Source organism: Daktulosphaira vitifoliae, unplaced genomic scaffold, assembly GCF_025091365.1.
Source record: "Daktulosphaira vitifoliae isolate Bord-2020 unplaced genomic scaffold, ASM2509136v1 Scaffold_3, whole genome shotgun sequence".
Classification (NCBI taxonomy): domain Eukaryota; kingdom Metazoa; phylum Arthropoda; class Insecta; order Hemiptera; family Phylloxeridae; genus Daktulosphaira; species Daktulosphaira vitifoliae.
Window position 1 is genome coordinate 14,912,170 of NW_026099574.1, and position 18,250 is coordinate 14,930,419.

The 18,250-nt window shown below is 32.1% G+C and overlaps 1 protein-coding gene across 1 annotated transcript; it reads right to left on the reverse strand.

Annotated features, from left to right (window-relative positions):
* Nucleotides 1-1,848: 1,848 nt before the first annotated feature.
* LOC126903222 (uncharacterized) lies at nt 1,849-5,669 on the reverse strand. The gene is made up of 2 exons (XM_050681295.1): nt 5,495-5,669; nt 1,849-3,512 (listed from the first exon to the last, which is right to left on the reverse strand). Exons 1-2 carry the CDS (start codon nt 5,576-5,578, stop codon nt 2,049-2,051), a joined length of 1,548 nt encoding a protein of 515 aa, XP_050537252.1. The 5' UTR covers nt 5,579-5,669; the 3' UTR covers nt 1,849-2,048.
* Nucleotides 5,670-18,250: the final 12,581 nt, after the last annotated feature.

Here is an 18,250-nt window from a genome sequence, read left to right on the forward strand (position 1 = left end):
ATAATAAGAGGGTAGGGGTAAATTTACCGTTACCCGGTCACTTGCTTTTCCGCTACATCGCTGCTAACAGTGTTTGTGATAATAATATTATAGAAAAAATAAAGTACATGTGGGCGTGTACCGTTAGTCGGTTACGTTAGTTCAGTATTATAGTCATGGTCGTTGAAAAAGAGTTTAGATGGCATAAGAATGAATGCAATAGGAAGAGAGAGAGAAAATATAACTTTTGGTAATAATAAGTTGTAATAGTAATGGTTGTTTAGTAACGAAATAACATCACTTGACTGGTTGTGCTCTACTTATTACTTATTTTAAACGGTATCTAATTTTAGGTGAGTTTTTTTAAAAATAATATGATACAAACCAGTCGAAAACGTTATGTCATAAACCATAATACGTTGCCATATAACATAAAGAGTTTAAGAGGCATGTGTGTAATATATTCGGGCAAGGTGAATAAACTATACATTGTTATATCGATCCGTCTCATTAAAAATACCCTGCAAAAAATTACCATGGTCGTTTTTGGTATTACGAGATTACCGAAGATGAGCATTGTTAAAAAGGATCGATAGACGAGAGTAGATGATGGTCATCAACGTTAAATAACTTTTCTGGATAATGTTACGCGCTGGAACCGGTTTTTGTATAATGATCGACCCAACCTGCAAGTGGTTTTGGATACAGCCCCGAAAAATCAGAGGTCAAGGTCCCGAAAAAGCCACTCTGATGACCATAAAACAAAAGCTATAAACCCTCCTTCCTCTTCGTCTTTATAGCTAACCACTGAGAGCTTAGGAAGAAGTATTTTTGGCTTCAACTGCATGCTTATTATACCGAATATCGAGGAAGGTTTTTAACTCCTTATACCATAAATAAATTAATACAGTTATAAAAACATTGGATCACATCAAGTAAAAAAAATATTAGTGAAATACAAAAACAAGTCTTAACTTTAATAACCACTTTCATTATTTTGAATTTTATATGAAAGGAGACGATGAAAAAGTAATTTTATTTATTTTATGTGCAATCCAAAAATAAAAACACGTTCAAATGACACTCGTTAGGCTAAAGTCTTAATATAATTTACATAGAGGTTTCATCTTTTTAGTAGCATAACTAAACATTATTTTTAAGTGATGCTCTCTGTTCTTTAAATGAAAAAATGACATCGTCGCTGTATAACTTTTTATCTAAGAAATATGTCATTTTCCCAACCTCATAGATATGCAATTGCATCTTTAGTGTATTTGTTAACTTTATTGGGTCTGTCATGATAAAATCAACTACAGTATCATATTACATAACAATATGCTAAAACACCAAAGTATAATATTTAAATTTTAACTGTATTAAATTTAAAAAATAGGTACCACGAAGTTGCGCATTTAAAAAAGTTCATTAGCAAATAAAGTTGAAGTTTCCAGTAATCTCAAAAAAATATAATAATTTTAAAAATATCAAAATCAAAGCATTTTAAAAATCTTTAACTCTTTTTAATTTTTTTTTAAAAATCATATCACTATATATATACATATCAGAGGCGTAATTGAAGGGATAAGGATAATATATTCTCTAATAAACTATTTTATTATTAAGCTGAAATTTTAAAGTTTAGGGGGGTATTGTAAAATATTCTTAATTATATGCCCTTTCAAAAATAAACATTAAATATGTCAGTGCTATTTTTGTTAACATGCTCTAAACAAAAAAAAACCAAATCCATTATTTCATGTGTAGTAGGTCATTTATTTTTTTCTTTAACCATTTCGTACACGATAAATCATTTTATATTTTTAAATATACTTCTATGTGTAGAATTTAATTTAAAAAAATTTGACTACAGTTGAATAAAACAAATTTTATATTACATATTTACAAATAATTTTCTTTATTTCTATAACCTTTACAAACGTTATTGGATTTTATCAAACAACTGAAAAATGTAGACTATAATGTTTTTATGCAATCAAATTATCTTTGAGTTTTGACAGCAAAATGCTAAAATTTTACCGACTTTAAATAATAAATTGTCCGCTGATAACCTAATTAAAGTTTATCCAGTATTTATTATTACTCATTTCAAATGCTTTAATTACATTAAAGTCTAAAGGTTCGACAAATTGTTTTATATAATGAAAATAATCTATTAGTAAATTTGAACATTTGTCAATATTCAAATCGTTAATTTTTTCATGTAAATGTTCTTTTAGATTTTTATTATTTTCGAATGCTTTATACGTGTTGAGTAATTTTTGAAGTTCTAATAACACTTGATCGTTAAATTTATTTATTACATTTTGTTCAACTTTAATTTTTCTATTGAAGAAACTGGTAAAGTTCGAATATAAATTTTCATAGTTAATGTTAAAAAATTTAATTATACTTTGAATTTCTTCTAAAGGACATTCTAAAACCCAATCGAAGTTAATTACATCAATTATTCGGGATTTCTTCGCTTTTTTAGTGGTTATTAGATACCACGAATATAATAGAACAATTTTCATGGCATCGCTTATAATTTTATAGTAATTCACAATTGAAAATGGAACATTATTCCACATAGTTTCAAAATTTTTGTTTATATAATCTAAATCCCTTCTTAAAAAATTCCAGTTAAAAGATTCGATACCAGGCAGAATATTTAAGGTATTTGCCTTTTTGGTCCAAAATGCATCATATATTCCTAACATATTTTCGTATTTAAATAATTGCAAAAAATTTTTTTTACTCTCCGATATCAACTTTAATTTCTTAAGTAGAGAAATCGATGAGATATCGTTTTTATTTTTATATTTTTCATCGATATCAAATACCTTAATATCGCTGAGCTTAAGGTTTTCTAAATAATTGTCCTTAGAACACTTGTCTATCATTTTGTCAGCATATCTAAAATAATTTTGGATTTTTTTCTGATTTATTTTATTTTTATCTATTGAATTGAGATAAAGATATATCATCCACATCCAATTAGACACTGTGCTTTGACTCATTATCATTACAGATATCATTCGACCTATAGCATCTACATACACTTTTAAATGTTCATGATTTAAATTTAAAAATGTATAGTCTTCTTCTGATTCTTTCATTGTATTTATTATGTATATTTGATTAGGGCTCATAAGTTCCGTTATTTCTTTAATATCGTTCGTAAACGTTCCTCTGCTTTCATCCGTTAAATCAAATTTTTCTTTTTTTAACACTTCGCTTATATCGATATCGTATTCTCCATTTAAAAATAGCAATTCAGATTTTTTGCTAAATTTAACTTGTTTTAATTTTTCCTGAGAACTTGTAACTACAGAATGCAGATCCCATAAAATGTGTTTTATCGCATAACCATAAATACATCTTAAGGAGATAAGTTTTTTTTTGTACTTATCACTTAGTAGGGCATTTGTATTGTACAACGATAATTGTTCTAGTTCATATTCTGAAAAATTGATTTTTTCTGACTCCCACGTCGGTATATCATTCAATAGTTTTATAAATATTTCATTGTCTTTCTACAAATAGTAAAAAGTGTATTAATAATTTATATTGCAAATCATACACGTGGTTCAATTAAATATATAAATTTCCAAGTATTATTTTTATGACATTTATTTAAAAAATTAACAAATTATTTGTCTAGGGTCTGATAATGGTTTCTATTGTAAATATATTTAAAAATCTGTTAATTTTGTCCTACAAATTTTACATTAAATTAATTTATAAACTCGTGTATAATTGTCAAAAAAATGAATTGTAATAACTATTTTAAATTTGTAATACTGAGTACCTAAAGGTAAAGATACTTAGGCGGCACCTTGTATGAAAAGGGATTGGTTTTTATTGATTTTTTGAAAAATACTTTTGATACATCGATTTATTGTTATTTTATTTCTGTTAGTCTTTATTGCGTATCAAATACGCTTTACAGAATTTGTCAACACTCCTTTTTTGAATATGTATGCAATCAAAAAAATAAACTTTATTCACGTGATTAATAAAACAGTATATTTCTTTAAATACAGACGTTACTACTGAAGCTAAATTTAGTAATTAATATATTTTTTAAATTAAATCATCTTGTTTTGTTGGCATTCAAATTGTTTTTCGATCATAAGTATTTAAACTACCATAATTAAAACAGTTTATGATAGATCATTAATCCAGATCCTAGTATAATACTCTTAGTAGTTAATTTGCTACTTTAATATCGTAATAACAATAATCAAATTCAGCATGTTATGCAACACTGGGAACAATAAACATAATAGTGTTACTTTTGTAATATTTATATACGTTTTTTAAAATTAAAAATTCTAGTCAATTTTTAAAATTTTATTTACTATAAAATACATTTTATGGACATTAAGAAGCTCTTTATATACATATAAAGTTTTTTTTTTAAATTTAAGAAGTGGTGTAAGGGAATATTTTTCTATGGATCTATATATAATATCTACAAAATTAGATTTCATATGACATGATTATCAAGCCGCCCTTTAAACTCAAAAAATTTAAATTTTTTAAAAAAAATATTTTTAAAGTATTAAAAATAATTAATTGGATTAATAATACAAAAAATACATTTGTTATAAAGTTATGTGACATAATTTTCTTTTACTGTAATAATAATATCAATGTGTGTAGTTATATTAATTTTCGTTTTAATTAATCTATTCAATTTACAAATTCATAGGTACTGTTAGGGACATGGGCATTTTGTCACTTAAAAGATATCTAAATCTATAATCATTGATTGTTTGAAACAATATAAAAAAGTAAGTCAAATTTTTTGGGTAAAATAAATTTCATAATAATACCTCTCGTAATGCTATTATTAAAACCGTCTATTAATTTTACAACTTTTTCGAAAGAATTGTTAACAAATTTTAGCTGTTTAATGATTAACTTTGCTTCTTAGTAAGCAATGGTGTTAACGCACCGAGAAAGATGAATGTGTGAAAAAAATTGGATTATAAGTCACTTATCAATAGTTATTTATCAGCTATAAATTTTGTTTTAGTAACATCCCTTAAAAACTTATAGAGTTGTCAACTTTATTTTTTTAAATAGCAATATATTACTAACTAATAAAATAGGAAATAATCTAATTGAAAAATGATTGGTCGATAACAACTATTGGATCAGTATTTCAAAAGTTAACAATTTAAATTATTGAATGGAGTCGAGTAGTGGGTACTGCTATTTTTATCCCTAGCCATTTCCAGGTCGTATTCTTTGTCCCATTTATTTATATAAAATAATAACAGTAATTATAAATTTATTATGATATAAATCAACAACATATTAGTGACACATTGAAGCTTCATATAAACCCAACCAAAATGTGTAATAAATTTTTAATTCAAACAAATGTATAATAATAAAAAAGAAATTGATTATTTTTTTAATACGTTTATTTTGGATATTTTATAAATCTAAACACATCATAATAAAAGTTAGCCTAATCCAATATCATAAATAAATAAACATATACCTGATTAAAATTGAGTTGTAAAGCTCTTACCAAACACATAAAAATTAAAAATAAGGCGAAAATTGGAAAATATTTGTTAGACATTTCAACTAGAAGTTTACAACACTTAATTAATTGATTATGAATTGACGAATAACGATTTTCTGCTTTTATTTACTGTCTGTATTACTAGTTATATTTAAATTAGAGGAATCATATATGATAAAACTCTTTTAGAGATTCTATTTATAAAACTTTTGTCGTTTTTAAGTTCATATATTAAGTACTATTTCAAACAAACTTTTTTTAAAAATGTATAATTAAATATAAAATTGATATTTCGTATAAATAATTTATCTCTGGGTAACTTTTCAAATACTTTTTACTACTTATAAAGTTAATTTACTGCATTTATTAGTGGTTAATGTCAGATATAATACCACGGAAATTAATTGATAATAGTACGAATCAAATTAAATATCAATATACAAACATTATATGTGATTTACATAAAAATGTAATATATAATTTATATCTTACTATTGTTCATTGTACACATAATTTTATTACTTTATACTAATTCTTTTCAATGTAGCTTAAATAAATAATTTCAAAACTTTAAATGTATTTTTTAAATTATAGTATTGTGGCTATTAATATATTTAAAAATAAATTTATAATAAATGTTGAAACATAGTAAAAATAGTATATAATACGAGTTCATAGTTTTAATTTTATGAAGATAAAAAAAAAATCTTGATGACACTAAAAGTTGTAAGATCAACTATCATGACTCCTACGAGGCAATTTATTTGTCTTTGATCGTTATAATTTTTATAATCTAATAATAATTTTGAATTATTTTATTTTATTCTGTTTAGTATTATTTAATTTTCGAGTAATCAACTGTTAAGTACTTTTACGGTTCATCCCTTATACCTTATAAGGGTGTCAACGTTATTTTTTTTAATGACAATATCGATATTTGAATAGATTAAATGTTCCAAAATTATCCAACTATGAAAATGACTAGTCCATAACAACTTTAAAACCGGTATTTCGGAAATTATTAATTTTTTTAAATGAAGAATGAAAGCGAGGTGCGGGTTATATTATTTTTTTCAATAAATATTTTTCAACCGCACTCCTCTTTCTGACAAAATATAGAAGTGCTAATCATTTCCAATATACTAGTCTAAAATTTACTACCGGCCAGTTATTTTTATTATTAGATCATTCTCTATTAAAAAAAACTTATCAATTATATATGATTCCGATTAAAATGTTAAGTTGGTACTCTTATTAAGGGGTAGATATAAAAATATTTAACTACTTATAAATAAAGATTAAGAATAAATATTACTTTAATGAACAAAAAAAAATTATTACTATTAATTTAGAAGAAATCAGTGATCAACGATAAATCAATCAGCCTGTGTAGTAAGTAACTAACCGATGAGAATATGACGGCGTTTATATAATTTTATAACAAGATCATTGTAAAAATACAAATTTAGTTACTTCAATTTGTCGACTATTTATTACTATTTATTAAGAAGAAATTGTTGATCATTGTTACTGAATGAACGGTCGCCTGTTTAGTAAATTGTTCGATATGGCAATAATATTCAGAGTTCGTAGCACTTACTATTAGTACATTATTATGTTGTGCATGACCTAAAACAACAAGACACGACGAAATAAATAATGCCTCATACCGATTGTCTTTACCAACAGCGGCTGCCGTCACTTCATATCCTAAGACGGGTTTTAGAGCGATTAATTTGAAGTGAAGTTTTATTATCAATAGAAGCACTGGCACGGCATCCTCATTGTTCGTTTTTTAATAAACACTCTCGGTGGGGCCACAGGCTTGCATATATTATTTATTTTTGTGTATAAACTCCTTAATAAGACGAGTTTAGACACATCGTTTCACATATTACTTGAAACCACACAGATATAATATGTAACGCTATAGGTATACAACCATTGGAGTTATTTAGGATTTCAGTGTTAACGGTTGTGTAGGTCATGTTATACAACATATACGTAGAAATATAAATCGTTATAAATTGATAATATAATATCTACTAGATAAATATGCTCACTAAACGTTAGATAATTTATCAGTAGGCACATAACAAATTTGTTCAAAGACTGACTCTTGGAACTTTTCACATAAATGTGTGTGGCTGTTAAATGTAAAAATAATAGGCGTACTAAACTTATAAAACACAGACCAACTCGATGGTAATAAAATCGTTTGTATTAACTGTATATATGTTATTACGTGCGATTTAATAACATATTGTTTTTTATCATTATTTTAGCACGGACAGAACTGAATTAAAAATATAGACAAAAACGAAAATAACGGGTTACCAGCACAACATCCGATTTTCTTTGCAAACTCGGCGGAAACGCGGAACCGTATAATTCTTCACGCCGTTTAATCATTACTTGGAAGTTTCTGCGGACTCTATTATTTTCTTAGAAATATTTTCATGATATATAAAAAATATTTTATTTCACGATGTTCTTTAATATACACGCCTGTCTTGTAAGCTACATAATCAACTCGGCAAAGGAAGCAAGTGATAAATGTTTCAATGTATACATTTTTTGTTATGGGAGACTTTAACTCCCAACACGGAACACTGAGAGCAAGGAGTACTTTTTAAAAATACATCCAAACAAAATAACATATTTTGGTATTATTCAATGCGAGTTTGTTCATCGATAACTGATTAAATGAATGAATTTGTACAAAATAACCAGTGTGTTGAATACTACTTGCGTTTAAATGTTCGATACACTGTTGAGTATACGGGCAATACAATTATATGACTGAAAACTCAACAGTTGGGAGTTTAAAGGATATTTTTGCTCCAAATCAAAACTAATTTTCAAGATCAAATAGTACTAATTTCATAACATACTCGACTAGTAATAAAAATAAATCGTAATTACTCATTTGTTATTTAAATGGTATTTAAAAATAATATCATTATAATCGTATGTCCAATCATTGACATTTACCGAATATAAATTCAGACATCAATTTCTACTTATTATGCAAGTACTCTCGTAATAGATGTGATTACTATGCGTGTAGTCTCGGTTAGTGAAGTAAGAAGGTCTACCGACCGATGACGCGGCTAGACCGGAAACTCCACGATCGGCGACCGATGACGACGTCACCGTCAAGGCCCGGTGAAAGGGTTGTCGCCGTGACGTCACGCGGGACACTGTGGTGACGGGATAATACATGCAATGGCACAGCGTAATGCTTGGGCTAGTCAAGCGTGTGCTATACCGCGTTATGTTACATATTTTATCATTGTACGGAGGCCATTATTCCAATTATGTGAGATGACTTCTCGCCGTCGCCACACGCCGAGCCGCGGAAGCGCCGTAAGAAATTATATTAACTCGTACACAATGCGGCAATCAAAACAAAGCGTTAGATAACACATTATTTTCACTGACGTAGCCTACATTGTGTTCTTGTTGTTTTTTTTTTCTTCACCAATAATCACAATCATTATAATAGTAGTAATAATCACAACAACAATAATAATAATAATAATAATAGCCGACAGAACGAAGCGTGCGTCTCACTCTATCTCCCAGTGTGGCGGCAGCGGCCACTATACGAGTTAAATACAATGCGTTTGTATGGAACACGGTGTGCGAGCGTCGAGGATCGGGAAGACGCGTTCGGGCGAGCCGGGTAGGTTGCGGTGGGTGAGAGGCCCGGACGAGGCGGTGAGTGGTCGGGGCACGGTCGGGGGGAACGAGGGGGGTTTACGGGGCACGGTCAATAGCCGCGTTCGACCTACTTCCTTCACAACGCCGCGTCGGGCCGTGGCCGTTTCAAGAACTCTTGGGATGGATTACGTCGCGGCGGCTGTAGAGACGACGGCGGCAGTGACCGGCCCCGAAAACAACAGGAGCCTGACAAAAACGGCGGTCGCGGGAGACGAGCGAACGTAAATTTTCGCATGTTTTCCTCCCGCGTTCGTTACGCTAAAATAATGTAATATATATTGTACACACACACGTAGCCAGTGAACTTCTTTTGGCAGCGACGACTCGACAACTAATACACGAGAGAGAAACGCATCACTTTTCCGAAACGCCTCCCCCTCGGTTGATGTTTTCAAAAGTCTATTGATGATATCATATTTATTAATTGCGATTATAATTGTTATTTATCGCGTGTCTAATAATTACAGCACTAGAAAGAAATCATTTTATTATTACTGGTTATTATCCAATTGTAATACCTTAAAATAATTATTTCTTTAATTACCTTAAAGCAATTAACAGTATATCTACTTACGATTAAACGCGACTAGTTTTCAATATACACGACGTGTGCTACAATTATGCAACGGTCATGCGTAGGCTATTTGTTTTGGCATCCACAGCCATCTGAAGAAGAAAAGTCACTTTTAAAATTATTCCAATAGTGTTAAATTTTAAAATTAAAAATAAAAATCTACGAATTTAAATAAACTCCAGTAAATTTATTCATTTTTTGGTTTATCCGGTTTGGCTTAACGCGCCTATAAAACATAATTGTCGAATAGAGATCAAAATGAGATAATACATAAATAAGCATTCATAATTTAGGTACGAAGAAGCGACAACGGCGCGGCACAGTAATTGTATTCGCTTTTTTTGCATTAATACGATACCTGATTTATCTCGTAAGTCTTAAAGAAAAAACTTTGTGACCCCTGAGCGCGTATTATTATCTACATTTTCTATTTTTGTGTGCAACAAACACACAATCTAACATAAACACCTATTGTGAAAAGTCAATAGTGTAAAAAGTGCGAGAAAACGTACGTCAAGTATTGCTCAACGTGTCATCCTTTGGACCGTTGACCCGACGGCGATCGTTGCGCGTCTACTGAGATCAAAGAAGTTTTTCGGAATTTATCAAGAGATACCTACAGTTTTTATCGATCAGGTACGCGTTTTGGCCATACATTGGTATCCGGAAATACACAACGGCTTTTATCAAAGGCCAGCAAACATCATGATTGACACCAACTCGCCTAAACTAAGGATATAAAAAAAATTCAATATTAAATGCGTTTGCTGCAACGCTTTCACATTTAAGGGATTCAAAATTCTGTGTACGTTTCGGTAAAGTCGTTTGAATTGATTTGATGTGCAAACAAACGTGCACTTGTAGAAGTGTTAGATTAAATGATGCTTTAAACAGATAAATTCTTCTTAATGACTTTAAGACGTGTCTTCACTTGGCATACGCACAATTCGGACCTTAATACAATAGCAAACAATCAATGTAGATGAACAGATAATTCCATCCACTAAGGGTATAGAAAAGCAGCAATGTACGTTTTTATGATTTTCCGAAAAATATTGTCAGATCTCATATATTAGAGCATTTTGAGTAGAATTGAAAACGTGAGTAGCTGACGCCGAATATTATTTCGATTGTTCAAACAATTGGATCTACTCTAGACTTTTATACAGATAATTTGACGGTTATAGAATAGCAAAAAACTTCTCCCGAGAGAAGTCGGAGTGAGCTATTCCGTTTTGAATGAGTATCGACAAACACATCGTCGTACGCAAAAGTATTACGTCCGTATTTTTTTTTACACGTACGGATCAGTGTTTTCATTCTGAATAAACAACATCATAATTCTACACGTGTATGTGGCAATAGCGAAATGATATTTCTTAAAAAGTCATCGTGTAAACTCTGTACTACACTATGACGACTTATTAACATTTTTATAAATAAACATCGGAAATGAAACGGCATATTAAATCGAACAACGCGTTTACACCGCCGGCCGTTGTATGTCAATGTTTTGTTACCAGACGTTGGCAAATCGTCAGAAACAGTGACGAACCGCAATGGACTTGCACGCGATTTCAAACGATATATTTCATTATTTTGCCGTAGAGTCATTAATGTCTTTGGGTTACTCTTTGGCGTAGAGAAGTATCGGACAGCGACTTGATCGAAACACCCGAAGTGCCGTTGAAAAGCATTTTACGCGGAAAGTCGACAACCGCTTGTTGTTGTAATCACGGCCGGCTTGGATCGTAGCCGTTGACTGAACGGACTCTGCTCGTACGCTGAGCGGTGTGCTCGCGCGTATTACTCGTGTGCTAATCATCCGAATACGAGCTGGAAAACCTCCGGAGATGCTTATCGCACGAAACGCTCAATACGTGTAATAACGTAACGACGTCGCAGATCAGCCGATACAACAAATTACAGTGCTCGTATGATTTTTATTGAAACACACGTGCGGCCGCCGTATGTCGATGTCCAACGATTCGATAGCCTAACGAATGTGCTCCGAGTATTAGGGCGGTGGTAGGGACGCGGCGCATGTCCAGATTGGTAATTATTATTGTCGGAAAAAGCCTTAAGCGGTAATGTTATGTCTTTTTGTTTTGGAAGCTAAAAAAAAAAAAATGAGTTCCGCGAGGTCACCCGCAAAACGTCAAAATATGCATTACACGACAGTCGGACGGCGTGGAGGGAGTCAAGGACCGGTTTCTATGTCAAATTCGATTCGAAACACACATCTTCAACAGGTCCGAGAATTTACGTGAATTCGGACCCTCTGGCTAGTGTACGCAGTACGCTGTCGACAAAAGTCAGCCGATCGGTTTCCAACGATTTTACACACTATTGTAGTACGAGGACAAGTTGTCACGCACAATGAAATGTCATCATTGTGTGCGTACCACGTAGTTATTGTACACGACGCATTATTGTCATTACGCGTAATATCGCAACAGAATGCGTAACGCTATTGTGGACCGTAAGTGAACTACCGAGAGAGCCTTAAACTTTGAAACGCTCTGCCGGCGATTTTAACGAGTCCAGATAACACAGCGACGTAGACTATGAACGCGCATCAAAGCTCAGTATCTCTATTGCCCACACGTGTGTGCGATAAAGCCGAGAACGCATTCGACTTTTTTCTACTGATAACACACACGTAATAGCTCTATTTGTTTGGAACGACAACTGCTGTAGTCGCGGTGTTCACGTGCACCAGTCACCACAATGATAATCTCGGATTAAAGTTCAATTACCTTAATAACCTTATTAACGCCAGTACGTTTTCTCCGGGCACATAACCGACGCTGTACTTTTCCGACTATCGAGTTGAACGCAGTTCGGAGAGGAGCTGAACACGACGACTTGTGTTGGATTATTCTTTTTGAGCATGTCGGTGGCAATCGCCAGGAAAATAAATACCTAGACGACCGAAGAATAGTGCTGATGCGTGTTCTGTGTTTAACAAACTGTTCAATGGAAATAGGAAAAATAATCCGTCGATTTTCATGACGTCAACGATCGTACGAGTGTGTTGGTCTTTAAATTATTACATAAACGATTCAAGTTTGCGTAGACATTGTGGCCAGCACTTGTAACGACTTTTAAACGGAGATGACGCTATCACGATTTTACATAGCCGTTTCCAGATTTCTGTGGCAAGCTGTAAGGTACACAGTGTTCTTTTTAAGGGAAAACACAGAATCCATTCACGGGGCATAATGCAAGACCAGTGTGTGGACGCACGTATTTGTTGTAATAATGGTTCAACCATTGGTCGGGGGGCAGAGGCCAGTTATGGTCAGCCTGAAAGGCAAAGGGTTAACGAACTCCGAAAAATAAGTTGGAACCACTTATTAGTAAGGACGTGTTGCCGGCCATCTGGGAAGGAGACTGTCCGGGAAGAGGGGGTAACGGGTGGATGGATGGAGGGCAGATTTGTAGTGACTGTAGGGAGGAAAGGTAAATGGTACAGTCTGCGGGCTATGAGGTGGTAGTAGGTGGAAGGGGTTCGAACAGGAAGGGGAGCTGTATATAGAGAAGACGACCGACAGACTCGACGGTGCCCCACCAACAATTATACACATGCGATGCAAACAAAAGACACGCCTTCGGAAATACATAATGCTTTTCGACCTTATGCCAATGAAGTTCAAGCACAGACCGTCGGACCTAAATCATCGTTGTGACACTCCGTCATCTGGAATTTTACAAATGGTCTGTCTAAATCATGCGCGAGAACGGAGAACATTTTATGGCTTGTGCGGTCACCGAGTTACTACAGTTTTTTTTTATTTTTCCCTCTCGAACATCACGTCGTTCTGCCGGCCGGGTCCAATAAAAATTAACGTGGACAAATATTACTTACACTATTTTTGTGTGTTGTATGCTAATCACCAGAAACGCATTAGTATCCCAGGGAAAATAAAAATATTTCATCTCTATTGCGTTGCATTATCAGCGAACTTCTCAACCCGTGCCCGTCATCGAAACGATAACGAAAATAATTATATTAATCATTATCTTGACCTCGTTCAACTCGTCTTGGCAGAGGCGTCCTCGAAATTTTTTAATGAAGAATGACTCATTATTCAATTGCTAACACGCATCAAATTTATGTCAATGGGAGGGGTATCTTTCATTTGACCTTTTCTCGTCCAACGAATTATCTACTAACATAACTAATTGGTAGTGTCAACAAATTTTTTTACTACAAGTAGTACACTATCGACGAACGATAAAAAAAAAACGTAACTGATTAGAACCTCATAATGATTTTAAGTCAAACTATTCGAATTGACTCGATTAATTTTAACCATTTTACAAATGACTAGGTTTAAAATAGATTTATAAAAAATTGTGAAAAAAATTCATTGTTATTTATCGTAAGAAGAAAATTGTAATTGAAAAAAAAATAAGTGAATGATTTAGTCTGAGGTGGATAATAAAACACGTTCTTAATATTTATTAACGTCTCTTTACGCTGGAACCATAAGATAAAAAAAAAAAAAAAAAAAAAAAAAATAGAATGTAACGCTCGTTTACAGTGTAGGTATAGCACTCGGTGATTGACCGACCTACAAGAGAATGTCTTCCGTCTTTCTGTCTCTCATACCTGTGTACACATACACGTGAGCTGGCGCAAATACAATCGCAAATTAAGATTGCTCAACGCGATCCGCATAAGTTTTCTTTTAATTTGAATTTTTTGACGCCTGTCGATCGTCAAATTCTGTCTAGTTTAATATTTTAATAGGTTCACTTATGCTACTTAAATAACAACGAAATATGTTTTTTGCATTTTTAAAACGAATACAAAAATAAACAAAAATTATAAGTCAGTAGTAACCGGCTTTGAAAAGGTATTTGAAAAGTCATTAGCATTTTAAGGTGTAGTACCCATACACGTATCACGGCTATTGCTTGAAGATGAATATGATCGGATGTATGAAATGATTTTGCGTTTAAAAATTGTTTCTAAAATTAATTTAAAAAAGAACAATTTTTATAAAAAAAACTAATTTAAAAGCTTGTGACTTTAATGAAAATCTGTCAGCAGATATCAAATGTTTTTCCCTCGAATGAAAAATACAATTTGAGAATGTCATAAATTGTACATTATTTTTCATAAAAAAATTTAACCTCAAATCAAAAGTATTTTCCTTAATAAATACATAAAAATAAAAATGAAATAATAACTACAAATCTGTTTTGTAATTATTGAAATGCGTCATATAAAAAAAAACACATCATAGTAAAATTAAAATAAATAAAATATAACTATATGACTACGCGGTGAAATAAACCTCATTAGAAAATGTAAACTGTTCATTTAGAATGATGTACTGTCTTTAATAGAATAATAATGAAAAGAATTAGCTGTTATAATTAATATTTAATGATTTCATAATAATAGTTTCGGATATATTGACCTGTAGTTGATTTATTAATGGAAGTTCTACACGTGGATCATTTATCGTTAATTTTCAGAAATCAATAATTATCTTTTTCTAAAAGGGATTTTGAACTTTTTCCACCTCCTAGTAAAATAAAAGAACGTGGTCATGATAAGTAATGATGTAGCTGTTTTTTGAGCACCAAACGTGCAACATATGAGGTTTAACAATTCATTTTGGCACTAATAGTAAAAAATATGTTATCACGAGCGAATAATACGTACACGTGGATGACCCGGCAAGATACGTACCGCGGCCTTTCGCAATCCGTACAATTTTGCATCTGACATAATGTGATCGTTCGCTGTCAGTGCCAATGTAGTATCAGTCATATGAATGCGCATTAATAGAATGTACAAAGCCATGAGGCATAGTATGTAACGTTTTTTATGTAGATAATATGCGCATGCACCACAATCGGCAAATTTTTCTCAGTTCCACTGAGAAGAAGGAACGGTAGGAAGCACACTGCAATTGTGTTGCCTGCCCATTATGCATTCTCTATAATATAATGAATAAATACCGTCTAAACTCTGAAACGAATCGAAATGAGTCTGTATTTTATTAAACACGTATTATCAATATATCAAACACGAAAACACACACGAAGTCGAGACTTACATTTAATAAACGAATGAAAAAATATCTACATCCGCCCTGGTGCGCTATCCTTGCCCGGTGAAAAAAATCCACTGTTTTCCAGGTAAAAGTAACGGATTCGAACCCAAAGAGATGTGGAAAAAACACGACGTGGTACATCGGATTTTGAATCAACCACAAATTAGGCTGACTACGGGATCACTATAAATCAACCGAGTAGTGGCGCAAATCAAATATTTATACAAACAAAATTCATTTCCAAGACCTTTTAGAAAGGACGGCCGGATAAAAAATCACATATAAACACAATGGCTAGATTTATCGCATACGTAACGTCCCATTTTATCCTGTAAAGAATAAGATTAATTCCATTGTATCGATTTTTGATATCCTTTTAGAGAAATTTGACCCTGCGTCACAATATCCAAGTCCTTTCTATTACTTGTTCTTTGATATGATTTTTTTTAATACCAACACAGCTATCCGTATCATTCCTGTGAGAAAACACGTCTAAAGGAGTCAAGTATCACTCGATGGGACTTTGGTCATCCGCTGCCCATAGAGATCAAAGGCGATTTTCGGATGTTGTTGGCGAATATGCGTACCTAAATTTCTTCGTATGGGCTCACCGTGTGATCAGGTACTCATCAACCGTACCATTGCAATATTAAGAATATATTTGGCGGTATAATTCAAAGACTAGGTGAATAATTTGATGTGACAGTCTTGTACCTACACCACGAGAAAAGCAAAACCAAATAGGTAAACAAGAGTATCTCTATTTCTTTTAATTCTATCAAGTCTTTGTGAAAAAAAAAATAAACCATTAAATTTGAAACTGTTGAATGTACTTTCATTGAAAAATGAATGTATTACATGTTAAACCGGGAAAAAAGTTTGTTTAATGTAAAATTATCATTAAATTTCAAATTTCAAGTATAAATTTTGGTTGGCAAAAAACGATCTCGCCAGAGTTCTAAAAAAATTTAACCACTGTGTTGTTTCGACATAAAGTTAATTTTTTAAATTGTTACAGTTTCCCGCTTGCACATGACCTATAGTAAGCAAAAATGCCGTGTATAATATTTGGGAATTGAACACTTCTGGGCCGTAGAATTTCATATTCTAGTCCAAAGTTTAAAGAACTCTTCTCATTAGAGTCCCAGTTGCATTTATTAAAAGTGACATCATTAATCTTTTTTATTTGTTGGCAATTTTTCAAATCGACAATTAGCAAACAAATGATAACCTGCTTTTTTTTGGTGAATAGGTTGGTGCACTACACTCGTTTTGTTTAGACGGTAGCGAAAATGTCTATTGTGAATCGTAGTGGGTACCTGCCCGACTAATTGGCACAACATATTATAATATTCAGTAGAAGAATATAAACATGATTGTTCGTGTATTCTATGTTAACAATACGTCTTAGTTAAGTCGAAGAACAATATGCCGGGTAATCACTGTCTAAAGCTGAAAAATATATTTTCAAGTCTGTGTACCCGCCGCAAAAATAAATTCACCTGACATTTTAAGAAAATGCACGACTCGTACCAAACAACGTCGTAAATCAAACAATACGAATTTGCAGTACACAGAAACCGACTAATTTTTATTTTTTTTAAGTAAATCGATTGAATTTTAGCAATGCATAAATCACCGAGCTTAGTATATTCATACACACAACAACTATGTTGCGTGTAATAATTATTTGTGTACCTATGCACGCCGTAAACGAGTTGACAGATGTGCGTACGCGGTATTTATTTATACACACCCGTTAAATAAAAAATCTATAAGAAATTACATATATTTATATTATGTAAATATATTGCACACGTCATTAAATAAATTGCCGCGTGCATGAATCGATTCGATAAATATTTATGCGTTTTACTATTATCTTTTGTAGAACAATTTTTTAACTTGTGATTTTGGTCAGATGGCTAATGAACCGGTCCAACTTTTGTCCGTAAATATATAAAATGTGATAAATAATGATAAAAATAAAAAATAGAAAAAGTGCAATTCATAAAACCGTTTGATTATTGTAATAGTGGTCAGAGCCACAGGCGGTTGCCTGTTTACTATTATCAAATTGCTAGATAGACATGTAATAAATATTGAAACCCACTAAAAAACCAATCTTTCGAAGTGTTTGTGATGTAAACTTTGAAATTATACCATACACAGAGTTCGGAGGTTCAACGTTTTCCCACATTTAAAAAAATCGCTAGCTAATTTTATCTGCAATAAGGTCTAATTGGTAGGTCTTATACTATTTCTCGGCCGCTCACCGCCCATGTTGTCGACTGCATCTGTATTATCTTTAAGTTTTATAATCACATGTAACTGCATTTATTTGTGTTGTTC

What these genes read in the sequence shown, in the direction of transcription:
- LOC126903222 (XM_050681295.1), bottom strand. Translation starts at nt 5,578, where the DNA reads ATGTCTAACAAATATTTTCCAATTTTCGCCTTATTTTTAATTTTTATG. An exon ending in TACAACTCAATTTTAATCAG is followed by an intron (nt 3,513 to 5,494) that starts GTATATGTTTAT and finishes TACTATTTGTAG; the next exon opens with AAAGACAATGAAATATTTAT.